This window comes from Lissotriton helveticus, chromosome 8 (assembly GCF_964261635.1).
Source record: "Lissotriton helveticus chromosome 8, aLisHel1.1, whole genome shotgun sequence".
Lineage (NCBI taxonomy): Eukaryota > Metazoa > Chordata > Amphibia > Caudata > Salamandridae > Lissotriton > Lissotriton helveticus.
The window spans coordinates 484,099,503-484,127,323 of record NC_136069.1 but is presented as its reverse complement, the minus strand read 5'-3'; the positions used below and the strand labels follow the sequence as shown (position 1 = coordinate 484,127,323).

Genomic DNA, 27,821 nt, shown 5'->3' with positions numbered 1-27,821 from the left:
CTCGAAGCCTTGGAAGAGGAAGGCGACACTCCGTTCTCGAGCAAGAGGAGAAAAAAAATACTATTGCAGAGCTTGGGCCCAGAAGGGATCAGAATTTATGATACCATAGTTAAAGGCGAGAGGGATGCCACTGACACAGATGTCTTCAGTCACGCTATTGCGGACCTGGACGCACACTACAGGCCAGTCGTGTGCGTCGCGATAGACAGATACAATTTCTTTCAAAGAAAGCAAAGGAGTGGAGAGACGGTGGACGAGTATGTTGTAGCCTTACAAAGGTTGGCCCTCACGTGCAAATTTGACAGGCTACATGACACCTCATTAGAGACCAAATTATCATGCACACTACCAGCTCCCACGTCCAAGAGAAACTGTGGGTAAATGGAGACGCTCCCCTCAAAGAGATATGGGCGATGGTCAAGAAGGCGGAATTGTCAAAGCGTTGTGCGCAAGCAGCCAAGAAGGAAGCAGGTGGGACGCAAACAGTATGCAAGATAATGACGCCGTCGAGAGGTGAACGACCAAGGCAGAGAGACCAGCAAAGGAATCAAGACGGAAGAAAACCCAACAACAACTACAACACCCAGATGGACAATAAGACGAATAAAGGTGGTAGGCCGAGCTGCGACAGGTGTGGCAGTACTGCACATCTGGGCAATGACAAAGCGTGCCCTGCGTTCAGGGCAAAATGTTCATATTGCAGCGTGTTCGGGCACTATGAGAAGGTGTGCCGCCGAAAACCCAAAGGAGCGATGGTCAGATATGTCGACCAGGAACAAAGAGAGGATGCAGACGACCAAGAAGACGCGGAGGACCAGGAAGAGTTCCTATATATTGATGTCCAGGTGTTGGAAATGGAAGGAGAAGGAACAGACAAACCCAGACTGAAAATGCACATCGGTGGGATACCCCTGGAAATGATAGCGGACAGCGGAGCACCCATCTCCATCATACAACGACAAGTATGGGAAGAAAAGTTCGCACCCAAGATCGAGGAGAAACTGCACCCTATGGATTTGAGGCCGGTCACATATACGGGACAAAGAATTCCCATGTTGGGATTTTGCCCCCTCCTGTTCGAGTTCCGAGGTCGCCACGCACATTGCAAATTGTACATTGCCGAGAAAGGCCCCTCAGTATTGAGCTGGAAGGACCAAGGAGCGTTGGGTATACAACTCAACCCGGGGGGCATTGAAAAAATCCTGCTAATGGACATGGAAAGGAAGGACGACGTGGAGTCGTGGCAGAGAGCGTACCCCAAAGTGTTCAATGGACAAATTGGAGAACTGGCGAAGTACAAGCACCTCATAAAGCTAAAAGAGGGAGCGAAACCCGTGGTGCACAAGGTGAGGAACATCCCGTTCCGCAGTAGGGAAGCAGTGCAATCGGAGTTGGACAGGCTGGAAAAGGAGGGAGTGATCAGAGCCATAGAGAGTGCTGAATGGCTTTCACCTCTGGTGGTAGCCCAGAAGCCCAATGGTAAAGTACGGCTGTGTGTCGACCTAATGGAATTGAACAAAAACATTGTGATCGACAAATTTCCCCTGCCCCGAATAAATGAGATGCTAGCTAAGACTAAAGACATCAAGTGGTTCTCCACAGTGGACTTGTCGTCGGCGTACCACCAAGTACGACTACATTCCTCGTGCAGCCATCTCTCTTCTTTCATCACGCCTTTCGGCTGCTACGAATTTGTGAGAATGCCATTTGGACTAGCATCTGCAGCGGCGGTCTTTCAGAAGCTGATGCACAAGTTACTGAAGGACGTGGAGAACGTGCAGTTTTTTCAAGACGACATCCTGGTAATGGGGAGAACCAAACAGGACCACAACGAGAAGCTCCACAAAGTGCTACGGACGCTGCAGGAAAATGGTCTGACAGCGGAATGGACAAAGTGCAGGTTCGGAGTGCAATCCGTCACGTACCTGGGCCATGAGGTGAGCGAAAACGGGATAATGCCAAAAAGAGCCAACATGAAAGCTATTCAAGACGCCCCCACACCTAACAAGAAAGAGGATGTTCGGTCATTCCTGGGAATGGCCGAATACTACAGTAAATTCATTCCCCATTTTGCCACGAAAACGCATCTCCCACGCCAACTCCTGAAGGAAAAGAACAAATTCTTATGGAGCCAGGAGGAACAGACGGAGTTTGAAGCCCTTAAACAGGAGATGAGTACCACCATTCCCCTGAAGGGATTCGACCCAGGAGCGGAGTCCATCCTCACTACAGATGCCAGTGACCGTGGCCTAGGGGCGGTCCTAATGCAGAAATCGGACAACGGAGAAACATCGACAGTTAGCTTTGCCTCAAGGTCGCTTGCGTCCAACGAGGAGAAGTTTAGTGTCATAGAGAAGGAGATGCTGGCAGTGGTATGGGCGATGGAGAGATTTAGACAGTACTTGTGGGGAGCAAAATTCCTAGTCAGAACGGACCACAAGCCCTTGGTCCGAGTACTGACGTCAAGTGGCCATGCTCACGCGACCTCTAGAATTGCCAAAATGACTCTTAGACTGTTGGACTTTGTGTACGAGGTGGAACACATTCCTGGGCCGCAGAACAAAGTGGCGGACTTCCTGAGCAGAGCAGCGGCAATGGAAGAAGCGCATAGCAGTGAGAAACAAAGGTGGGAAGGATATGTGGTAGCCACCATCCAGGATACGGAGGAAGTGATCAGTGCCCAGGAGTGGGAAGAAGCATACAGAGAAGACGTCGACTTGGAGGCCATCAAAGGATACGTGGTCCACGGGTGGCCAGAAAAGAGACACCTCAAGGAAGAACTGAGGAAGTACTGGGAAGTAAGGGATGAACTATCATTGCCGGAGAACCCCACATTTCTGCTCAGAGGCGACAAGGTGATTCCTCCACAAGGCATAATGGATCATCTGATGACTCTACTGCACGAAGGGCACCAGGGCATCACCAAGACCAAAGCTCTCGCCAGGCAGGCGTACTGGTGGCCAGCCATTGATGCGCAGATAGAACGACATGTGCGGAGATGCGAGTGATGTGCCAAGGCGGACAAATCACAGAGCATGTTAAGACCACCATTGGGAAAATTCCCAGTACCGGATGGACCTTGGGAAATGGTTTCAGTGGACATCATGGGCCCCATCCTCAACAAAGAAGGAACACAGAAGTATGCTGTAGTTCTCATCGACAAATATTCCAAGTGGCCAGAGGTGGAGATAATGGAGAATGTGGACACTGATGCTGTGGTGCGTTTCTTACGTACCACGTTCGTCAGAGAAGGCATCCCGAAAATCATCACGTGTGATAATGGGCCACAATTCACCTCGGCGAAGTGGATAGCCTTCACGACCAGGAATGGCATAGAGGTAAAACATACGCCCATCTACCATCCAGCCGGTAACGGTCAGGTGGAACGTTTCAATCGGGTGATCATGGGCACCATTCAAGCGGCCATCAACGATGGAATGGACTGGGAGAAGGAATTGGAGAAGATGATCTGGGCCTATCGTATCACCCCGGGAAACACGGGATACAGCCCATTTAAGGTGTTGAGAGGAAGAGAAGCCTTCACGAAGGACAACATGGCATGGAGGAAATTAGTGGTGCAAAGCAAATGGTCACCGGCCGTGGTCAGAAGAAATCTAGAGAAGGCACAAGAAGTATACACGATGCACTTTAACAAGAGACGCAACATTCAAGGAGTAGAGCTGGAGAAGGGAGGCTGGGTGAGAGTGAAACTGGCCATCCTCAAGAAGAAGGGGGAAAGCAAATTTTCACCACCCTTGCAAGTGCTGGAGCCTTACGCTCGGTCTGCCCTGCTCAGTGACGGAAAGGTGTGGTCACAGGACAGAATGGCCAAATGCAGCAAGATCTTGAAGTGGGGAGATGAAACTGAAGAAGGAGCAAAGCAAGTAGGAGATGAAAGCGAAGGAGAACGTAGTGGAAGGGGTAACGAGAACGTAGGAGAAGGAGTGCAGCAAGTGGAAGACAGCGAAGGAGAAGGCGGGACGAGTGAAGGTACGAGGAGCGGGTGGAAGGTAGAACGCAGTGAGGACGTGATGGACAGAGAAAGAGAAGGAGCAGGGAGAAGGTCAGACAGAAGGGAACCAGAAGAGGAAGGAAGTGGTGAGAACCAGAGTTGGAAGGACTGTAAAGGTACCTGAGAAGTTCAAGGACTATGACATGAACTGGAAGTAAGGACTTTATTGTACAAAATTTGATTATTGCATAAAGGGGGGAGATATGTGGTAGCGGTCTAGTGTTCCGTCCCCGGAACAGGAAGCGAGGGGACGGGAAGCAGAAGGCGGCCATTTTGTGATCGCCGCCGACCGCTGTAGTTAACGGTCACAGCTCCCGGCGCTCCGGGGAATAAAGAAGTTGAAACGAAACTTCCAGCGTCAGTGTGGTGTATTTACATTATTACAAGGAGAGGCAGTGGCCAGCCGGTGCATGGAAGTCCTTTTCTTTTCTTCATTCCCTTCCGCCCACTCCCCCTACCGCCCCACCACCCCCGTCCGGGAGCAGCCGCTACTGCTGGTAACCCTACCTTTCCAAGTTTATTGTAACACACGCTTTGCAGGTATTTTTTGCACCTTGACTCTTGGACGGTTCTAGGATTTTTAAGCCCGGGCAGAGAGGGAATGTGCAGAAAGGGAACGTGTACGGCTCCTCTAATTTGCATACAAGCTGACAAATTCATGCCTGTACCATCTCAATAAATGCCACTGCTCCTGAAGTTGCTTTGTGCAGACCCCTTCTGGGCTGCAGCCCCTCTCTCTTAGCCACCTTCAAGTACATCTTTTACAGCTCATAAGTGGTTGAAGGGGTGCGTGAGTTGCTTATGGGGGGAAGACTGGGGGGGGGGTTAAATTGCAGGATAATAGGTATCCTCGGGTGCATCGGTGTGGGTAGCAGGGCAGGAGGCTTAATTGCAGGACAAACCTTCAGACTATGTCTCCTTGCAACTGGGACCATGGGAGGGGACCCCCAGTCTAATTTTATCTGTGCATTTTGGGATTTGTAGTCCCTTTTATTCAATTCTTAAAATTACGACTACAAATTGCAGAATGTAAGGAAAAGTCCTGGACTGGATGAGCTAGTCATGCATCGACCTAGGAACGTGAGCACTCTGCTCTACATACTCAAAATATCCTCATTTCCAACTCATTCCTGCATGTCCTGTGTGCTGTGATGCCCATCAGGGCCCTTTGCACCTTTTCACAAAACAGCACTGTAGATCAACAAATCAGTTCAACTGTTGAAGATCTATCCACGTATGTATGAATGAACATACAGAGCGCAAATCTAGCTACAATGCAGTGAAACCTTGTACACAATGTGATGGGACATACAATTAGAAAAGAAGGCTTTAGGGTGGATTAGAGGGTGCTAGTCGCCGGATTGAAGTACGCTCCAAAACGGCCTTAGCTTCCGAAGAAGAACCGAGCACCTTGTAATCCTACAGGAAAGAGGCGGCGGATGGGTGGATTAGAGCACCCTCTAATCCACCCATCCGCCCCCCAGAGCGACCCAGACTTTGACGCCATGGCCTCAGTATCCGAGCTGTCTTGTATCTACGCTGCTCTTATCCTCCACGACGACGATGTGCCTGTCACGGAGGACAAAATCAATGCCCTGATTAAGGCGGCAGGAGTGTCGGTGGAACCTTTCTGGCCTGGTCTCTTTGCAAAGGCTCTTGCTAGCATTGACATCGGAAGCCTGATCTGCAATGTAGGAGCCGGCGGTGGTGGTGCCCCTGCAGCTGGTGCTGCAGTTGCTGCAACAACTGCTGCTGCTCCTGCTGAGGACAAGAAGAAAGAGGAGGAAAAGAAGGAAGAGTCTGAAGAATCTGATGATGACATGGGCTTTGGTCTTTTTGACTAAATGGACATTAATCAGACTTTTAATAAAGTAAAAAAAACAAAGAAAAAAAAAAAAAAAAAAAAAAAGAAAAGAAGGCTTTAGGTGTGAAGCAGATTAGTGAACTATAGAAGTTACGATTGATAGCGAAGGTGGGGTGTAAGTGGGACTTCCTCAGAGATGATCAAGTACCTGACTGGGAACTCTGTTTTCTAAAACAAACTTTACTGAGCAATATTACATTTGGTACTTCAATTTACGCTTGGATCAGGTGTGTCTTTCAGGCTGATCATAGTTTCAGTAAGCATTAAACTGTGCGAGAATACATTTTTTCCACAATATGTTTTATTATCTAACATGTCATTCGTCCTTCTGTACTCCGAGAGCTATTTACCAAAGGCTACATCTTAATGGCAACTATAAAAAAAAAAAAACTACAACTCCTCCCACATTCCCTCTCCCCTCCCATTAGGTGTGCCATGACTGAGGTTAATGACCTCATATAGGATGCAACACACTAATAGTGTGGGGCAACTATCAGTTTTGACTCATGTACTCTAGTCTTATCCACATCTCTCCATTGTCGCATACTGGGGGGATACTACTTGTTTGTATATCGGGAGGCCCCGTAATAGGTAGTAAAGTGACTCAGAACCTCATGGTGTAGCGAATGGGTACTTTGTGATAGTTTATTTTTTGAAGACCTAGGTTTTCTACTCGTAAAAGTGGAAGAGGGAAGGAGTCTTATGGATCTCAATGGGGGGCGGCATACCAAATCCTAGGAGAACCTGACATGTTCCCTTCTTTCTCTTGTCTGTGCTTTTAATTAATACATCAAAAGAGTTGAGATGCTGGACTGGGGCCGTGTGAGTCTCCTAAGACGATGGCCTTTGAAGCAATTAAAGAAACCTTCACAGGACAATGTTTGAAGTCAAAACCATAAAGGTTTATTAAAATTTAAGAATAATTATAGAAGGCAAAAAGTAGTTACTCAAATTCAAATCAGCACCAATAATGCATCAAATGCGAGATGATTAACATAAGGTTATCCTTCAAAGTAAATGAACAGCCAGAACAGAAGTATAGTTCAGCAAGAGGAATAGCATAAAATCTGCTCATATAGTTTAATTATTAAATCAGTAGACAGTCTAACGCAGTTAAAAAGAAAGAAAAAAAAGCATGCCGACGTGGAGTGTGACTTTGTGGAAGTGAGCAAAATGTCTGGTGCATCCCCCCAAAAAAGATGCGTTTTATGGGTTTCAGGCAGTTAAATCCCCACACTCGACATGGTGAGTTCTGACATTTTTGAGCTACACTAAGAAAATTATATATACATAAACCAATAGCTTTTCAAGAAAATATGGTACATCAAAAAAGAAACATTTAGGAACACCTTCTTCCATGCATAAATATGGTAAGATATACAAGAAACTGAAGGAAAGAACGTGACATTTGTGCAACAAATACAAATAGACAGTAAAACTGATGTTTTGGGCAAATAGCCTTGAATTTGTTGCAAATACCTACACATTCAGCACACGGCTTTCTTCTCAACGAACACAAATTAATACATTTCATATCAGCAAGTAAACAGCACAGTGAAATTAATTCGATTTCACTTATTTTCTAAATTGGAAAGACACAGAAGAGAAACATGCACATAGGAAACATGTTTGTGTAATTTAAAATCACATTTCTTTCTATATAATATAAAATGAATGTGAATGTAGGCTGACTAGGCCTAGTCCTGCAAACCGAGGTCTAGTTATTCTAACTAATCAAATTTAAAACCAGCATTATTTTTTTTTTTATTAAAAACACAGTCAAACTAGATTTACTGATTTCTAGTTTACACAGTTCTGTTCTCTCCCTAAGCAGTCTTACTCTTGGTTGTTAGGTATGGTGTAGTACAAGCGTTGACTGCCTTGTAGATAGTGTCGCAGGTCTTGGATTTAATGCAGATGGGTGGTGGAAGCCAGGCTTGTTCTTTGCGGGTATGTGTTAAACAGGGGTCCATCCTAGCATTGCGCCAAAAAACTCAGCCAAGTATATCCCCTTCAGCACTTGACTTTCAGTGGTAGCGACGGCAACCAGTCACAGGCTCAGCACTTCAGAGAGATCAATGTGGGGTTAAGGCAGGATTAGCACTCCACACAACATCCCACATGCCAACAGTGCGAATAATATAACTGTAAAGCACAGTTGCAGCTTCTCTCTTTAAAAAAAAAAAAAAAGTACTTTATTCTACTATAAGACAGAATACCACCTACAACATAAAAGTTATCAGGTACCCGATGAATGGGTGTAAGTCTAATATAGTAGCAGGCTAGCCTCTTCTGTCTCTACCCACCCACCTCTGGTGATCTAGGGTTTTGTGGTGCAGTAGCAGGTGGAGGTCCAGTACACTCTCTCCTTTACCAAATAGTTTCCACGACTGGAGCAGCCTAAGAGTTTTGCACCAGTTCTCTGGGCAACGGCAGCCGCAGCAGGCCCTTTGCTTTCAACCTGTGCTAACCAGAGGTGTGCTAGGCATGGGTGAAGCATAGAGCAAAGCCACTCTGGCCAGGTGGGTGAAAGCAGCTTGGCACAGTCCTCAAGACATCAGCGCAGGTTCCTCCGATCTGGTGAGACTTAATGGTGGTTACGCTGGACCTATTTGCAACATGGGATTACACAGTCCTCCATGAAGGTGCAGGACTATGGGGGTAATCTTCTTGAGTGAGCCGGTTATTCAGGCAATCTCGGGTGACTGGTGCCATGACTGTGATGTCGGAGATGATGGCGGAGCCGCTCAGGCATGCTTCAGAAATGTAGCGTTTCACTTGTGTTCCATGAGCGACTCCCAGGCTAGACCACCAGCAACATTAGTTGTGAGTCTCTTGGTGGACAGACCACAGTTCTAGGGTCAATTGTTTCTATCCACACCAGCAGTCAGCTCCTCCTGTAAGGTAGACTCGCTCCTTTCCTCTCGCTCAGGGTAGACTCTTCAGATTTTCAAGCCAAGATAGGCAGTTCTTCCCCCATATCAGACTCCATGTGATGTCCCCTCCGCTATAGGAAGCTGGCTGTCAGGCAGACACTAACTTTGGCTGTATAGTACTCAGTGGCTCCCACTCTTGTACAGGGATGGCATATAGGGGATGTGGATTCTTATTCTGTCTTTTCAGAACTGGTTTTGGGTAGGCCCTCTTTTACTGTGTGCTCCTCAGGCTGTCTTCCAAACTCAGCCTTTGTCTTGAGTGATGCCTTCCGCAGCAGGGTTGTCCCCAGATAGGTGCACCCACAACATAGACACAGAGAGATGTGATCAGTTCACACCCGACCATCAGCCACACCTGACAGTGATCAGGAATAGAAATTAAGGTTTGGCCCTTACGTAAAGGACCCTTCAACAAAAAATGCAGTCCCACCCTTCACCCCTACCATCCAGCAAATGGCAGGGCCAGAAAGACTACCCAGCAGCCCTCTGTCTCAAAAGGAACTAATCCAATTTTTAAAGGAGAAGCTTGAGGGTCTCTTCTTTCCTCACTTCAGCGTCTGAGTTTCCTCTGTCCAGGGTTAGAATGACAGCAATACATCACCACTGTCTGGGAAAGCAACTACACCTCTATGTGCACATGAATAGACCAGGGGTTTCTAAAATGGAACCCACAGGTCTGTATTACTTAGGTACGCCCATACACTCAGACCCTGTGCAACAAGCATTCCTCCACATGCCCAGGCTCTCAGCACTACGATTCCACATTCACTGTTAACAGCAGAAATTCACAAGAATGGGCCGGTAACCTTCCACTTCTATGACACTGCTAAAGATGCCTTTTAAAGAAAGATCAATGCATAACATTGCATGCTGCTAAAACCATGCTATATGCATGAACCTGTGAGAGGGATTGTAGTTCTCTGTCAATACTGAGGACTCACTGGTGTGCCCCTCCAGGACAAGTCTAGGGCCAGTCTCATGTCAAAGGCAGGCAGGCCTAGATGTTCATACACACGTTAATTTAGTGAAAGACTGGGGCCAAAAATAAAAAAATGGGATACCAGATAATCGCAATTGGGCACAGAGCGGAGGACATGTCTATATACCAAGCAGGGGACATTCCTGTCTAAACAGTGTGGTATGCACTGGTTGTACTTGAGAAAAACGCGAGGAGGTGCTCTACTGCGTGGTGGGCAGTCTTCAGCAGAGTGACGTGGATCTGAGGCACACTAGCCAATAAAGGGCTTCCTGTGTTGAGACAGAAAAGGGCCAGCGTTTGAATAACAGTTAAGAGTCTACTTCTTGCAGTAAATGAATCACCCTGTAGAGCAGGATCAATTGATGCCAGGCAGTATTTGTTGTGTGGGATGCAAGCTCTAAAGTTGTTAGTGTACATTTAGAAGTCCAGTGGCTCTCTGTTGCTGACAAATGAAGTCATCAAGATTCATCTTAAAAAGTCAAATTGCACCTGCATTGTTTCCAGCACAAATTATGTCTTGAGGGTTTTTCAGTTTGAGTTAACCTTAGACTTCCATAGTTTTTTTTTGTTGAGGTAGGGCTTGGACATCCAGGCTTTGACTGCAGTAAGCCAGTTCTTCAAGGTGCTCAGTACTGTAGCTAGGTGACACTTTGAGATTAAGTCGCAGGTTATTCACATACTGGTGGACACTGACATTCCTGACAGCCTGTAGGAACTGGCATGGGGATGGAACCTTACGGATGGCACAGGAGGGAGGAAGGAACTTGGATGTGGAGAAATGCATATAGATAAGTTGGGATCTGTTCCGCATTGCAGGATGATGTTGCTGAAAACATTGTCCATGTAACGGTGTTAGGTAATGGTTGTTGGTAAAAGATGTGAAAAGTTGGATGAGAAGATAGGTGTCACCATTGTTGAGGAGCTGCAGACTTGGATGGCTTCAGGCTCTATCCTGCTTTGGAGCGGGAGCCCGAGCTGAGGGTTTTCAAACAGGGCACTGCTTTTTTGATCTTATGTAGTTCTTCTCAGTGGCCTTACCCATTAATGGCAGGCATGAAAGATGTTCAACGCTAATGTTATTTTTACAGTTTTAAAACAATTTTCAAATTTTCTATGGACATTTTCTAATATCCTGGAAGAGGGATTACTAGGGGCACAAACGAAAAATCAAAAATCAATCAAACTAGCTGTGGCCCGTTTCACCTTCATAAAAAAATTAAAGGTGCATGCACAGAAGACATCAGCGGAATAGATATCAACAATGCCAACTGTACACCATAAGAAACAGAATAAGCTCAATGAAATAAAAAGTAGATTTGCTCAACTGAATTTATGATCCTGCAATTTCTCTCTCAGTGATGCAGAATGAAAAAGCATTATTTAAATCCAGGTGTAATAAATAGATGTACCATTTATGTTTTTTAATGCAGATTTTGTGCCAAACGAAATGCTACATTTTAAGTTTTATATATGAGTATATATGTTTTTACTTCGCTTTTTCGGGGGTTAGTTCTGCTAGTCAGGCATGTGAAACACGTGTTATGATGATCTTATAGCCCTCACATGAAAGGACTGATTCACAAAGCACAGGTTTGAAAATGTGAAAATTGTTGGGTTGGGAATGACCATTGTAGGGTACACGGAAGTGCTCCCTGGCTTTAGTAGGTTTAAAGCAGTGAGCAACCCGAAATACCCTTGAGGGCTTGGGTGAACATATGAAAAGGTAAGTAGTGCCTTCAAGGGAATTTATTTTGAAGATATATCTTTAGACTGATTTAAGAAAAGACTTATTAGGACAAATCAATGGTGCTCTAGCGTAATAAATCAACAGTGCAACTTTCTTCAAATTATCAAAAGAATAAACATTGTGGTTCAACATGAAACAGATAACAAATAAATACAAAAAGACAAACGCTAAACCGGTGTGTATGAAAAAATATTGAATTTATCAAAAAAGTTAAAAAGGCAGTAAGATTATGGTACAAATATATAAACAGGCCTACAGGAATATCGTTAATACATCAATATATAGCTCTGTAGGTCCTGTTGACGCCTTTCCTGATTTTCAATTAGGTGGATGGATAGGGAAAAAGGCGATGGTCGACGTTTCGGTCTCCTATGTGTTTATCTGCGAGACCATCTTCAGGACTGTTAAATTTATATTTGTAATGCCCTCAATAATTGGTAAGGTATAATTCAGGTGAGTAAGATCAAAACCGGTGGGTAAATCTTGAATCATAGATCTATTGATTACAGGTACTGTGACTTCTCTGTGTATCGCAACAATGGTGAATATTTTAAATACGAAAGTGTATTGAGAACTTCAGGAGCTGGATTGGACAACTTGCCTGGTAGATGGCAAAAGGATAATTATCTTTGTTTCAAGTTAAAGGAGCGTCGCCGTCTGCCGGTACGCGTTCTGGATTTCGCCTTCACGTTTGTGACTCTGAATTTAAGATTGCAACTAATCTGCTGGCTCACTTTCAATGCGGGATATATACTGAGAGCATCAAAGAGAATACCACGATTTGGTCTGCACACTAAGCTATTTGCTTAGCCCCGTACCGGCAGAATTTTAACAACCTTACGCATAAGCAGCACATACGTTGTGCAGGCCGTTGCATACTTAGAAGACTGCACCGTACCAGTCCTGCTTTTCGTTCAGACGGCGACGCTCCTTTAAATTGAAACAAAGATAATTATCCTTTTGCCATCTACCAGGCAAGTTGTCCAATCCAGCTCCTGAAGTTCTCAATACACTTTCGTATTTAAAATATTCACCATTGTTGCGATACACAGAGAAGTCACAGTACCTGTAATCAATAGATCTATGATTCAAGATTCACCCACCAGTTTTGATCATACTCACCTGAATCATACCTTACCAATTATTGAGGGCATTACAAATATAAATTTAACAGTCCTGAAGATAGTCTTGCAGATAAACACATGGGAGACCGAAACGTCGACCATCCCCTTTTTCCCTATCCATCCACCTAATTGAAAATCAGGAAAGGCGTCAACAGGACCTACAGAGCTATATATTGATGTATTAACGATATTCCTGTAGGCCTGTTTATATATTTGTACCATAATCTTACTGCCTTTTTAACTTTTTTGATAAATTCAATATTTTTTTATACACACCGGTTTAGCGTTTGTCTTTTTGTATTTATTTGTTATCGGTTTCATGTTGAACCACAATGTTTATTCTTTTGATAATTTTAAGAAAGTTGCACTGTTGATTTATTCCACTAGAGGACCATTGATTTGTCCTAATAAGTCTTTTCTTAAATCAATCTAAAGATATATCTTCAAAATAAATCCCCTGCTCTAGGAGGTAAAAAAAAACAAGCATTTACAATGCAATAGGTCTCGCAGCATTAAAGTTTGAGTAATTGGCATGGTGTATGACAATGCCGTTGCATAAAATTTTTAGCAAACTTTGAATTGGTGAGCAGTGACAGTGTGTGCAAGAGTATGCTGTTCTTCAAAGCAGTGTGGTAGAGAGTGCAGGAATTTGGGTGACGTGAGCAATGTGGATGGGGTGAGATTACAGGAGTGAGTGTAACTCGACAAAATGTGTTTAATTGCATACCAGTGACACCTCACGCACGGGCTCACAGCTGTTATTATTCACACAGCTCTGATGATGCACCTCACGCACAGGGCTAACGCAGTTATTATTCACACAGCTCTGATGATGCACCTCACGCACGGGGCTGACGCAGTTATTATTCACACAGCTCTGATGATGCACCTCACGCACCAGAGGAGGATGGAGTGCTCATTGAGGGTACAATTGCACACACTTGAACTAGATATTGCCCCACTTGACAAACCGCCTGAAAGTAGTGGTGAAAGGGTAGCCTGGGTAACCCTTCGGCAGAACCCCCCCCCCCCCCCCTAAAAAAAAAAATAAAAAAAATCAATGTCCCTCAAACCGCTGTGAAAAGGGGAGCTAAATTTCTGGGTCAAACGGTGGCGGCTGGGAGATCTAGGGAAGAAGAACATCCTGGCAGGATGTTTGCCTCAGAGACAGGGGAGGAGGGACTCTTGAACAAGCACAAGGGTTAAAAAAAATGAGAAGACATGGTAGTTACAGACACACATTAGAGACGTTCATGCAAAACTATTTTGCATTACATATTGCATGGGACAGTTAAACCCCAGACACAACTTCAAGATACCAAACTTCAATAGCAAAGGCATAAATAGCGAACTAGAGGTGGCTTATGTAGTGGCAGCCTCATTACAAAATAGGAGATTAAGGCAACTAAAATACAGGTGTAGGAGAAAATATCTGGAACTGACAGTCTGAGGGCATAGTTACATAAGAGATATGTAGATATTGTAGAGCTGCATGCCGCGGTGACAGGTGGAGCTCGTGTGCACGGGCTACGCCAACTGTCAGATTCTGGGGACGGGGCCACCTGTGTAAACGAACGAAGGGGTGTCCCCTATACTGAGGGGGGTTCTGTCGCTATAGCTTCCCCCCACTCCCCCCTCCCACACACACACGACACCGACTTATTTAAACAGGGAAGGCGTCCTAGTTCTTGCCGGAATAAATGTATTTTCACCATTCTGCCCTAATTCCACCTTTCTCTCTGAGTTCGAACAGCCCATCCACCAACCGTTTCTGATCCTCTGTCTCCCGGTGACAGTGACAAGACGCCTCAGCCCCTCGCCCACTCCTACTGAAGCTGCTGACCCTTGGTGTGTGCGTGTTTTGGGGTGCAGGCGTCCCCAGGCTATATCCATAGTCTAACAGATGCCATTCCCTCGCCTCCAACAACCCCCATAACTCACCCCTCAGCTGGTTCTGGGCCTCGCAGATCCCTGCTGTAACTGCCCTACGGAACCGGATTACCCCTTCGCCTCCACCCACTAACGTAGCTCATCGTTCTAGTTGTCCTTCACATGCTGGTGGCTGTATTCACCACAACATCTTCTGCCACCCACTTCCCACAGTTACTCACCTGATGCTGGTTGTAGTTGTTCCGCCGCTGCTGCAGAAAGGCGGCCGCAGCCTTGTGCTGTTGCTGCTGCAGCTGTGGACTAGCCGGGGAGCGCCGGTTCTGCGGCAGTGGAACACTCATCTGCGGTCCGGAGAATGGTCCCCCGAAGCCGGCCGGGGCCTGCAGGGCACTGTGCGGGAAGCTCTGGAAGAAGGCTGCGGGGCTCAGTCCGGCTGAGGAGGAGGGCGGCGGGTAGTAGACCTCCGCCGTTCCCGGGGTGCTGCATCGTGGTGGCGAGGAGGTCTGCACAGACCAGGGAGTTCCGAAGCCTGGCAGCGGAGGCGGCGAAGAGCCTGCGGAGGATCCTGCGGCAGGCGCCGGACTGTGTGGCTCTGGCAAGCCACCGAAGGGAGATTCCATGCCGGTGATGCGGGGAGGCGAGGGCGTAGCATGGGCTGGGGGGTCGACTCCCTCGTCAGTGGACAGCAGCAGATCGGCGGGGCCGCCGCTCTTAGGGGAGGCGGTGGGCAGGTACTGAAGCTCTGTCCCGGGTTTGCCCAGCTCCTGGGGCTCGGTCTGCGGGGGTGAGGGGTGTGCGCGGGGCCGCGGCGGCCAATAGTCCCCTGTCTTGTGAGGTTTCTTGTGGCTCAGCAGCGGCTCGTCCCGCCGTTCTGGTGGTGCTGCGCTGCAGCCGCCGCACACAGGAAGAGCGAGGAGACGCCGCCGCCGCCAGGAAAGAGGGCAGATCCCGAGGCGGATAGCGGATACGCCGATCTGAAGCCGCCGCCAACAGGCAGGTTAGCCGTATGCAGGAGGCTGAAGCTGTAGTCCCCCATGGAGGGAACGGGCCACCGCGGTGCCGGAGATCACCTGCGGATGCACATATATGTCAGGGAGCCGGGAGCGGTGTCACACACCGCGGTGTGTGAGGGGGGACTTAGAGGAGGACAGTCTGCCTGCTCATGAGGCAATAAACACTTTGCGTGTGGCGGACAGGCGCGGTATATAGTGTTTCTATATAGCAGTGTACACTAAATGAAGGGTACTCACCACATGACCCCAGCGATTCAGACGTGAGCGAAACCAAAACCTTCCGTGGGGCGGGACTTCCGTTTTCAGAAGCCCGCGCCCACGGAGTGCCACGGAGAGAGGCAGTGCTGGTGACGCGGGGCTCCCATGCCAGAGGGAAAGCCCCGCCGTGGCGGCTGAAGTCCGGAGTGGCGGTCAGTGGGCCGTACTGGTTGGGGGGGCTCTGTGCACTTGTGTGTGTGCGCGTGTGTGTATGCGACGGCGGGGGTGGGTTCTCTGTATGTATGTATGGGTGCGTGCGTGCATGGAGGCTCGTGTGTGTGTCTCTGTGTATGCGCATGCGTGTGTGTTCTTGGAGCTTCCGAGGAGACAGCAGCTGGCCACAGCGAGCGCGTTCGCGTGCGCGTGGCCCGCTCCGATCGCCTCCTCGGAGAGGAAATGCGCGCGGCCAGGTGCTGTCTCCTGGAAAGCAGACTCGCTAACAATAGGTCTCTGGCGAGACAGCGCTTCGCGCTGTAAATGCCACGAGACCTAAAAAGAGGTCCTTAGAGAAAAATTCGGCTCAATTAGTGCCAGATTACGAATACTTTGCGGCCTGATGCTGATTAATATTTGGTTAAATAATGATGAGTTTGTCCTACAATTTAATTAAGGTATAGATTTATAAACATGCATACAGATGAATAATATTCTATTTCCACTTCCTTGAACAGTAAAAAGGTATTAAAAATGCAAAGGTGTTTTTTTCATAAGCTCCACATGCTGTTAATTGTGACAGGCTAAAAACGGTCCAGATTGAGCCCCGGGTGTTTAAAAAGCAGAGGGAAAAAACTTCTTCGTCAAACTTAAATGGATTAATATGCATATGCAACAAAGTGAATGCTTTAACATGAGAGTGTTGTTCTGTGTGTTATGGCCACTTACAACAATATGATTGCACAGATATCCAGATGCCATATGTATTTTTCATTAAATAAATATGATTGCAACTTTTTTTTAACTTTTACTTCGCAGAACAAAAATATGTAAGGATGAATGCCTCTAAGATTACCAAAAATAGTTACAGATGGAAATGGATCCAAAAATAGATACCGTCCCATCTGGGATCAATATAGTCATATTGCATTTGGGGCCATGTGAAGATGCTTGTGGTGGTAACACTTGTTATGGAGCAGATGGGAATGAATTGGCGGACACGTTTTTATGTATTTCTGTTTTTTCACAATAACCATGCACCATAAACTGTAAATGCTAACCTTACAAGAGGGAAAACTTGAATTAATTGCTTCTGGAGAAACAGAATAAGACACATTGAAAAGTAAGGGTTATGTAATATCAGATGATAAAATGGGTAGGACCACTGATTAAAATAGGCCTCATTTTATTAATTTGACAATGGATGTGTTAGTTATCGTGACAAGAGATGATCATGGGTTGAAGGCTGGTTGTGCAACCGAGATCATTACGAAAAACAGGAACCAGTAAAAGGAAGTGGTTAAAACTAACCAAATTCTACTCTGAATAAGAAAAACAACAGCGCTTAAAAACTCAACGTATTTAGATAGACAGACAAGTTCTACACTAAAAAAAAGCATTTAAGGGCAGCTGAGGCATATGCCACTTCAGATGTTATTCGCCATCACAACATATTTTAAAGCCCGGTGAAGTATACTGGAAGAAGTACATTTGTTTTCAGGACATTAATAAAATAAGAGCACTTTCCCATCAAATAGCTGGCATTCTGTATGTATTACATGTCTGTATTCGTAACCACAGCAGCTTTGCCAAAGCCCATAGTTTACTTCTCAATATTTATAATAATGATAACGTGCTTAATGTATAACTTAGGGTACCAGTTTTATGGTATTTTATTTTCTACCATTTCCATCTGTATTAATCCAAGTTTCTTTTGTGGTCATCGTATTGATATGTATCCATATTTACTTTATGTTATGTGAATACATTAAATTGTGAGATCGTATATTTCCACATTGGTTTAACTGATAAACATGCACTCATATCTTTATGCATGTCGTGTTTTAGCAAATTAAGCAATCAAATATAACATAACAATACACCCACGGGTAAATATTAGCATTATATTTCAAATGAATGTAATTATTTAAGGAAATCTCAACCTCCTCTTTTAACTCCCCATGCTGTCTATCTGCTCAGCTGTTGGCCTAGCATTGATGAAAGACAGCATGGCAAGCCACAGGCAACATATTGTTTTCGGTCTGTATTTATCTGGAAAAATCTGAAAAAAATGGAAAATGTTAAGCATTGTGGACAGCATGTGCAGTTACACGTGTCTTACTTTGCATAGTGCTGTGTCACAATCACATAATCGCCATGGTACTGAATGTATCCATCCCAAAAGCATGCAAAACTGAACCAGCCTGGCAGCACTTTCAATTTTTTAACTTAATGTTACACAATTCTCCACAGGAAGCACTTAACTTACTGACCCATATTACTAGCAGGAAGTAATCTAGAGTGGGAGATAACCAACTAGCCACCCTAAAGAGAGAGAGACAATCTTCTGCCATGGACTTTACAACATCTCGAATTCATAAAGGAGTCCAACCATAAATTACTGTGTTTGAAATGGTCAGCAGAATTTACAGTTCCATTTTGTATTTCATCCAAAGAAATACTGCAGTCCGTCCCCGGCCTAGCTACCTAGTAAAGGCTGCTTGGAGTCCACCACCTTGAATGGTGTGATTGTCAATCTCCTGCAATTTATTGACCATCCACCCAAGCGGATAAAAAGATTTTGGTGGGTGATTACTCTGCTCTCAAAGATCCATGTTATCATTTACGCCATCTACTCCACTTCTTCCAATAGTGGCACTCGCTCAGCACAACTTCATCAGTTACGAATACGCGATGGACCCTGATTATTTGCCAATTATTTCACAGAGTGGATAAAGTGAACCACAGATCCATGGTTGAGCAATTCAGAAAAATAGTTATCTGTAGTACCCATGGTCATCAACCTAGCCTTGGTAGTTTCTGTGCCGTGTGGTGTATTCCAGAGGTGATTCTATCACTGACCAGCGGAAGCAGAGAGCTTCTGAGAGCTGAGTAGTAGAAAACCACTCATAGTGGGGCCTTTTAAGCAACTAATTAAGACCATCAAGCATCCAGACCATGTATGTGACACCCACAAGTCCCAAAAATGATGTACAATCTTATGGTTAAGCTCTCTAAACAATCTCGTTTGCCATGAAAAAAAATGTGGATAGATTTTTATTAGTTTTTTTCTCAGTAACATTCTACAGCAGCTTATGTTATGTGTATTGGTATAGCGTGTAAATAACCTGTGAGGGTCCAGGCGCTTGGATGGTGTCGGGCAGCTGTCTCCTGGTGAGGTTAGGCAAAGAGACAGGTCTTCATAATTTTTTTCCCAGAACTCAAGAAGAAATGTGGTGGCTCTGAATGGGTGAGTGAGGTCGTTCCATGCTTTGCGGGGGGGGGGAAGAAATGAGAAGGCTAGCACCTGCAGTGGCTTTACGATGCAGGGTATGTGTACAAGGGAGAGTCCCGCTGAGCAGAGTTGCCTGGAAGATGTGTAGAAGTGTATGCAGCTGTTAAGGTATGCAGGCTGTTGTTGTGTAGTGCTTTGTATGTGTGTGTGAGCAGTTTCAGTTGGGTGCGTTTGCGGATTGGGAGCCAGTGTAGTTCATTTATGTGTGGGGTGATGTGGGTGCAATGCTGTAGACTGAGCAGGAGTCTTAGTGTGGCGTTTAAGATTGTTTGGAGCTGGTTTAGGAGTTCCTTAGTGATTCTTGATTAGAGTGTGTTGCCTTAATTGAGTCTACTAGTGATCAAGACCTGTGTCTCCAGTTTTCCTGGTGTTCTCATGAAGCCATTTGAGGATCAATCGTAGCATTCTAAAGATGTGGAAGCAGGTGGCGATCACTGCTTTTACCTGGGCTGTCATTTAGAGCTTGCCGCTCAGGATGATTCCAAAAGATTTCATGCATGGGTGATGGGAGTGGGTGAGGGTCCAACTTTAGCTCTCCACTTGGTGGAATTGCAGACGGAGGCTTTCCCCTCAAACATCACTACTTCAGCTTTGTCCTTGTTCAGTTTGAGGCCGTAGTTTTTCTTACATATGGTTACTGTGGTCATGCATGTTGTGGAGCATCGTCTGTGGTGCAATTGAAAGATTCCTTGTACAGGACAGTGATTCCTCCTCCTAGTCTGTGCCTGCAGACTCAGTGAGCGAGTCTGCATCCTGCTGCAAAAGCTGTAGGATGTCTTTGTAGTAAGGGTTTTGTCCGAAAGGGAGACTATCAGTTGGATATCATCTGAATAGAAGAGTACGTTTGATTTTTGATTTGATTTTGATTTGTCGATTTGTAAAGCGCGCGAATGCCCGCGGGCGTCTTGGCGCTATGATAAATCCTTCCATTCCTTGAGCGGTGCCTAAAGTTATGCAGACCGTACCCTGGACCTTCATTGCATGCGCGGATGTGGCTCCCCTGGCACATTCTATCATATTCTGTGGGACTGTCCAAAGATAGAGAGATACTGGGACCACATACTATCAGAAATATCCGATGCTACCGGGGTAGAACTGCTCAGGGAACCCAGATGTTGTTTGTTGAATATATGGTCGCCAACTGATATGAACCGGGGATTGCAAATGTGGGCTACACTGGGTCTCGCATTGGCGAAACGAAATATCGCACAAAAGTGGGGATCTGGCGTGGTGCCGTCCCATGCGCAATGGGAAAAGGACATGGACACAGCTATGGTTGCTGAAAGGGCTGTTTATGTACACAGGGGCTGCCCCAAGAAATGGTCCAAGATCTGGGGAAAGTGGAACGAACACAGAGGACAGATATGTGATCCCCCACCGGACCCAGAAACTAGTCCATGAGGGGGTGGAGGGAGAAGCGGCATATTACGAATGTGTAGGATTTGTATGGTTATAGAAGGGAGGGAATAGGTGTGCTCCATCACTGTTGGGGTCTAGTACTGAAAAATGTTTAACGTAAGATCCTACGGGGGGGTTAGGAACGAAACAGGCACGACTGACCACGTCCCGTAGGGACATCACGGGATCCCAAACAATGTACATATACAGGATATTAGTCATAATTGACGTACCTATAATGTCGTGAGAAGTTTGAAAGCGACCTAATGTGTAAAATGTCTAATTGATCAACTGATTCTGAATGTATTGGTGCTGTGTAATTTGATGAAAAGCTAAATAAAAGTTTATAATCAAAAAAAAAAACAAAAAAAAAAAAGTTATGCAGAGAACAGCCATGTTTTTACTTCCTTTCTAAAGGATTCTAAAGATGGGCAGGTTTTTATGGCAAGAGGTAGCTGATTCCAGGTGCGTGCTGCGTGTACAAGGAAGCTTCTACCGCCCCAGCTTGCTCGTCTAAATCTGGGAACGGTAATTAGCTTCAGTTAGCCGGATCTCAGAGATCTCGTTGGTTCATATTGTTTCAGATGATATCTCAGAAATTGTGGTCCTTTTCCCTGAAATGCCTTATAGGTCAGGCATAGTGCTTTAAATTTCACCCTCTTTGCAATTGGCAGCCAATGCAAATTCTTTAGTTTATGGCTAATCGGCTCAAATTTAGGTATGCCTAGAACCAGTCTGGCTGCTGCATTTTGTAGACGTTGTAATTTGTCTATAACTTTTGTCCTAGCTCCAGCATATAAACCGTTTCCGTAACCCAGTCTCGCCAAAGCTAATGCTGTTACTACTGTTTTACGTGAATCCTGTGGTAGATATGGAAGTAATTTTTTTTATCATTTTTAGAATATACCAGAGTGTTGAAGACAGCTTACTGGCTTGGGCTTCAAATGATAAATTTATGTCAAGAGTGAAGCCCAAATTCTTCACTTGTTCTGATGATCCTGGGCATCTACCCAAGTCCTTGGGCCACCAGGTGGGGGACCAGATGTTTGGGTCACCCCCTAGTATCATCACTTCACTCTTATCTCCGTTGAGCTTTAGGCAATTTCTTTCCATCCAATGACTGACCTGTGTCATACAACGTTGGAATTTTTCCGCTGTTTCCTTTACATCCTTACTGATGGTCACTACAATTTGAGTGTCGTCAGCGTAGGATATTGGGGTAAAGCCACAGTTTCTTATTATTTCAGCAAGGGGGGCAACGTATAGGTTAAAAAGGGTAGGACTCAGCGAGGATCCCTGCGGGACCCCGCATGGTAGATAAAAAGATTTGGATTTTGCTCCTCCTACTTCTACTGAAAAAGTTCTGTTGGCTAGATAGGATTCAATGAGGGTACATGCCGAGTCATGTATTTCTGCTGTTTTTAGGCGAATTATAAGAATCTCATGACTGACTGTATCGAAGGCCGCCGATAGGTCGAGTAGTATCAGGGCGGCCTTCGCTCCGTTGTCCATCACTTTCCTGAGTTCCTCCACTGCTGTAATTAGAGCCGTTTCTGTTCCGTGTCCTTCGCGGAAACCAAACTGAGAATAGTCCAGCCAATTGCCATCCATCAGATAGCGAGATAGTTGTTTGTTTAAGAGTTTCTCTAATATTTTAGCGGCGAAAGGAATCCTGGCTATTGGTCTGTAATTACTTGGTTCTTCACAGTCCAAATTTGATTTTTTGAGTAATGGTCTGATTGATATCTTTTTCCAGTCCTCCGGAAAGGTGCTAGTTTCAAGTATTTGGCAGAATAATTTTTCTAATACCATGCTTAATTGTTCTGAACAGACTTGCATTGTTTGGGGTGGACAAGGATCTGATGGGCTACCTGAGTTAATGGTGAGTAATTCTTTCTGAATTTGATCCTTTGTAGGGGAGGTAAATTGGAACGGTGTAGGATGGTCTGACTGTTCCACTAAGATTGCTGATTGTGAGGTGGCCTGGTCTGGCTGATTAGCCCTTTCTATATTATGGTTTTTAAAAGAATCATAAACTGAGGAAACTTTTTTTACGAAAAATTCGCCTAGAGTGTTACAGAATTCTGATGACATTTCTTCTAAGGTATTATTTTCAATTTTTGAAAGTTTTTTAACAGTGGAGAAGAGAGCTTTACTGGAGTTTTTTGAGTCATTAATTTTTTGGACGAAGTATTTGCTTTTCTCTGTTAATAATTTTTTATAACTAGCTAAAGTTGCTTTATATTCTTTTTTTTGCTGTACGTCGTAATTGGCTCTCCACTTTTTTTCTGCTCTTCTACACGATTGTTTTTGTTCCTTCAAAGCTTCTGAGAACCATGGTTGTGAAGGGGTCTTTCTTTTAAAAGTAACTTTCTTTTGTGGAACTGTAAGTTGGACTGCATTCTCTAGCCACTTATTGAGTTGTTTACATACTTTATTGCTGTCTGTATCTAGAGTTGGATACGACGAGCATAGGGTGTCCATAAATACCTGGGGCTGGATTTTGGACCAGTCATGATGTGTTTTTTTATGGCTTCGACTGGTCTTCCTGTATCCTGTGTAATTTCTAAAAAGAATGAGACCATCTTGTGGTCTGACCACGGGACCATTAGCGTGTCAATGTTATTTATCTTCTGGCATGATGTAAAAATACCATCCAGAGTATGGACGGCGCAGTGCGTATCTAAATGTACTTTTTGTTTTAAGACAAAATTTTCCATTTCATCTATAAATGAAATTACCTTGGGGTCAGATGTTTTTTCTAGGTGTATATTAAAGTCTCCTAGAATTGTATAGTCAAGAAATGGACTTAGCAGCTCAATTAAAGGGGTTTTGGCATTAGGTGGTCTATAGATCAATAGGCCATTAAATGTATAATTGTTGGTAATTTTTATTTGAAAAGTTAGCGTTTCACAATCTGGGTTGCTTCCTTTGTCTGAACTTTTGATCTTAAATTCCTCCTTAGCTACGATCGCTAATCCTCCTCCGCGTTTCATTTTTCTATCGGCTCTGTAGATAGAGAAACCTTCTGGGATTGCCAGGGTTAGATTGGCATCAGATGCTTCGTCTGCCCACGTTTCGGTAACGAATAGAAGATCTAAATTTTGGCTTTCGATTAACTCTGCTGTGTGAACATTATGCTTGACCATAGATCTAACATTAATTAGACCTGCTTTAATGGTTGATAGTCTATAGATTGGTATCTTAGGTTGGTTGTAGGTCATATTAGGAGCTCTAATTCGTGAGAAAGCAAATGTTTGTGAACAAGATGGACAGGTCTTACCTTCCTCATGTAAATCGATCGGGATACAGGTGGTGCGAGGTCTTAATGATAGGAGCTCCTGGCTGGAATAGGTCCATCTTCTTCTATCGATATGAATTTGGTCAGGGGGCATGGCCCTGGGCCCGGTCTGGGCGCAGACGGGCTTGCCTTAGGCGCGCCTTCGGCTCGCAGACGGCGCGCCTTCGGCTCGCAGACGGCGCTCCCGCTGCGCTCGTCCGCTGCGCGTCCGGGGATTGCACATAGTTTATAGGAGTGAGGATATATCGGCGGGGGCGTGGCCTCACGATAGTGGGCGTGGCCTGGGGTTCTCGGTAATGGCGGCAATAGTCTTTCCAAACCCGTGACAGCGTTAATATCCGCTGTGCGGGTATGTCGAGTGCGTTTTAATCAAGGTTTTAGTGCTCAGGGAGGGGGTGTGGAAAAGTAAATTTTGTCATGTTCTGTGTCCCTACGTGTCATCCATCATATGTTATGTGTGCATGACCAATATGCATATGTACTCCCCATGTCCGATTAATGACGCAATTATAGTTGTGTCCACCTCTGGTATGTCATTTTCCAGTCCCCGTGAATACTACGAATATCAGGCTTATGTAAAGTAATGTTGCCACGCTTCTCAGTGTGCACGTTATTTCATTATAAAATCCCCGTTTCCAGGCCTCAACAGGGCCCGGACATCAGATTCAGCTCCTGTCTCCTGAACCCTTGCTGAGGAGCGATTCAGCCCCCACCTGTATCCTCGACCTTTCACTTACTTCCTGCCTCGCAGTGCCCGGTGCAGCTTGGCTCAGTCTCTGAGTCTGCCAAGACTATGTTATGATTCCCGTTATCAGTTTAGTCCTCCTTCTCTGCATTCCTAAACTACTGAACTGCATCAATAGTTTCCGTCATTGTCTAGCCTATGCGGCTCCATATTAAGAGAAATACTGTATTTAATGGTCATTTAATATTCTTCATCACGCACTACATGTAGAATAAATGCATGCTCTAGTCTTAGAGTCAATTAGCTTTTCCCCTCATGACTTCTAGTTTATATCAACATGTTCCCTAAACATCAGATACTAGATAGGGTTTAGGTACATGTCGCTCCGACCCTCCAGACTTTAGTCTCTGCTCCTAGCACAGAGTTCATAGCCCCCAGCTTCTCCTCGTAACACGTCATTACCAGTTTGCGAGCACCACCAGGTTAGAGGTCCCGGCTCCTTAGGTAGCCCCCTCCTATGTTTCCGCCCATTCATGACATATTCTGTTACGTTTGCATCACATGTCTGAGTTACACCTTCTTTTTACTCTTATCTTTCGCGACTGCTACGCGTCACGCCTTCTGCTCCACCCACTGCTACGCCTACTGCAATGTAATGCTATGTGTTTGCGCTATGTATATATGCTCATGTATTGTTATTAAAAGTCAGCGCGCTCATCCCAGCCCCAGCAGCTGCTGGGCCCTGTCATCCTATTCCTATGCAGGTTGTCCTGTTCCTGTCCTTATGCTGTATTAAACCTGCAAAACTCCTACTACCTCGAATCTTGACTCTTATTTATTGAGCTATCTGTTATGATATATGTCTAGTCAAAAATAGGGTATTATTTATTTATTTACCACATAATGGCGCCCGAACAGGGACTTGCCCTTTCCCCACGCGTCGGTGAAGCCACGCCGACCCCCTGACCCTCTGCAGTCGTGACGGAACTCTTCTGCGCAGTGGCAGATATTTCTGCTCAAGTATCCCTCAGGCCCACGGAGGAGACGGAGGAGGCGGTCCAGCATCCAGACGAGACGGTGGAGGAACGCGGCGAGTCCCGACCAGAGCCCAAGCCAAGAGTCCAAGGTCCGAGGTATCCGGAGGTCCACCCGTAACTGAAGTCCGAAGTCCGAAGTTCGTCTTCATCGTCGTAGCAGTCCAGTCCAGTCCGAGGCCTTCCGTTCTTGCTGCCCGGTGAGTACCGTTACTGGGGTGGTATCTAGACAGGGTCAATTTGATTGACTCTGGTCTGTGGGTTGGTGGTACACAGTCCCACAAACGAAGTGTCCACTTCGGTGGATGCGGGTCCTGACGTGTCTCTTTAAAGAGACCGGTAAGTTTCGTGCTGTTTCAGCAGTGCATCTAGTTTCTGTTCTAGTCAGTTCTGTTCTCGAGAAATTTCAAGTATTTCCAGGTAGTATTCTGTCCGAACTGTTATTTTAAATGTTTTTCATGTATTCTAATGTCGTGGTATGAATGGGAAATAAGTATCGTGTTTATTGTGTATTGTATTGTGTCTAGATTACAGTTCAGTCATGCCTATATTTTCCAAGTTACGTCAGTTAAAGACTAGAAAGGGTCTGCTGGAAGCAGCAGTTCCCGTCCCGCCCAGGGACAGTCCAGGTCACTTTATGTATCAGAAACATGGCATAAGTGCCATATTGTATCTAGATTTATGGGTAGAGTATACCAAACAGTTAGAAGAAAAGTATAGATGGCCCGTATCGGGTACATGGGATGCCGAATGCATCATGCGAGTAGAGGAGGCATTATGGAAAAAGAAAGCCAGACAATCACAGAAAGATGCCATCGAGTTATGGCGCAAAGAAGCTCATAAAAGAACCGAAAGAGAAATCAGAAAGTCAGAACTAAGTAGAGAATCCCAAGAACGAGCCCAAGAAAGAGAATTAATCGAGATAGGTGAACGAGTTAGAACTGAGCAATCAGACAGACAGAGGAATGCCCTCATTAAGGGTATGTATCCTCTTCTTGCTGAGGGCTTGCCAAAAGCGACCCCAGAGGCATCCAGTAATTTCCCGCCACCATTAGTTCCGACCAAGCTACGTCACAAACCGACCGCAGCTGATATTTTTATTTCGTCCTATCTGGACGACACAGTCCCCGAATATGCAAATCCTGTTCGCACTCCGCCAGTCCCTGTAAACCAGGTAATTCCTGCTCCTCCAGACACCGGGGTGCCCTTAACAGCCCCCCTGGGTCAGCCCGCCATACAAGTCCAGCCCACGTTACAATTACCCACCCTGCCAGGACGAAAAGCATCAGTTGATGATTCCAGTTTAGGGGCCGCAGGAGGAGGTCTTCCTCAAACTCCGCCGCCATACAAGCGTTTATCAGCACTCGAATTACATGCTCAAGCATCACAGCGTACTCCCAAGAGTAATAAGTCTGTTGCAGAGATCAGGCAAACCCTTGGCGAATGTGTCTATGACCCAGTTCCAGGCGAGTTTAATATTGTTTTATATTCCGTACGCGTAAGGAGAGTGACCGAGTATCTAGTCACCCTGCCGAATATGAAAGAAGATCTAGACAGGATATATCGTTTCATCCGTACAGGGGATGACCCACAAAGTATTAGTGATGCCATGTCTCAAAGGAAAGCCGAGATTCAGCGCATGATATTAAAGTTCTTAATTAACTGTCTAATAAGAGAACAGGATTACCCGTCTAAAGACCCGGAAGAAATGAAAACTCTAACAAAGTGGAGTGATAATATAGCCGAAGGAAAGCACAATACCATTGGTGCCATGGAAAGTATGTACAAGAAAATCCGTAGAGAGATAATAAAGATACACGAACAGCGTAAAGCAGCACAAGTAAGCGAGAAAGAAAGTACCTCTGATCCTGAAGAGGAAGACGACGAGAATACTGCCAGAATAGCGTATGTAGGAAAATCTAGATTTCCAGATCGCCATTTACGTCTAGAACACAAGCCAATTTTCCATCATCCAGCACCAGAACAAGGTTCCCTAGAACAAGTATTTCAAGCTACCGATCACATTCTGAAATCACGAATCGGTTATAGTGAGTTAAGTACTATGCATGAACAGGAACTAGTCCGATCGGCAGGCAGATGGATTACTGATTCTACCACTTTTCCAGACGAAA

At 45.4% G+C, this 27,821-nt stretch overlaps 2 protein-coding genes across 9 annotated transcripts in view; one reads left to right on the top strand and one right to left on the bottom strand.

Moving 5' to 3' along the window:
* Positions 1-27,821, bottom strand: part of ELF1 (E74 like ETS transcription factor 1) — a 526,009-nt gene that overhangs the window by 132,915 nt on the left and 365,273 nt on the right. The gene's annotated exons all lie outside the window — the stretch shown is intronic.
* Positions 5,470-5,920, top strand: LOC144771692 (large ribosomal subunit protein P1-like). Its single transcript, XM_078656032.1, has one exon. It carries the CDS (start codon positions 5,518-5,520, stop codon positions 5,854-5,856), a length of 339 nt encoding a protein of 112 aa, XP_078512158.1. The 5' UTR covers positions 5,470-5,517; the 3' UTR covers positions 5,857-5,920.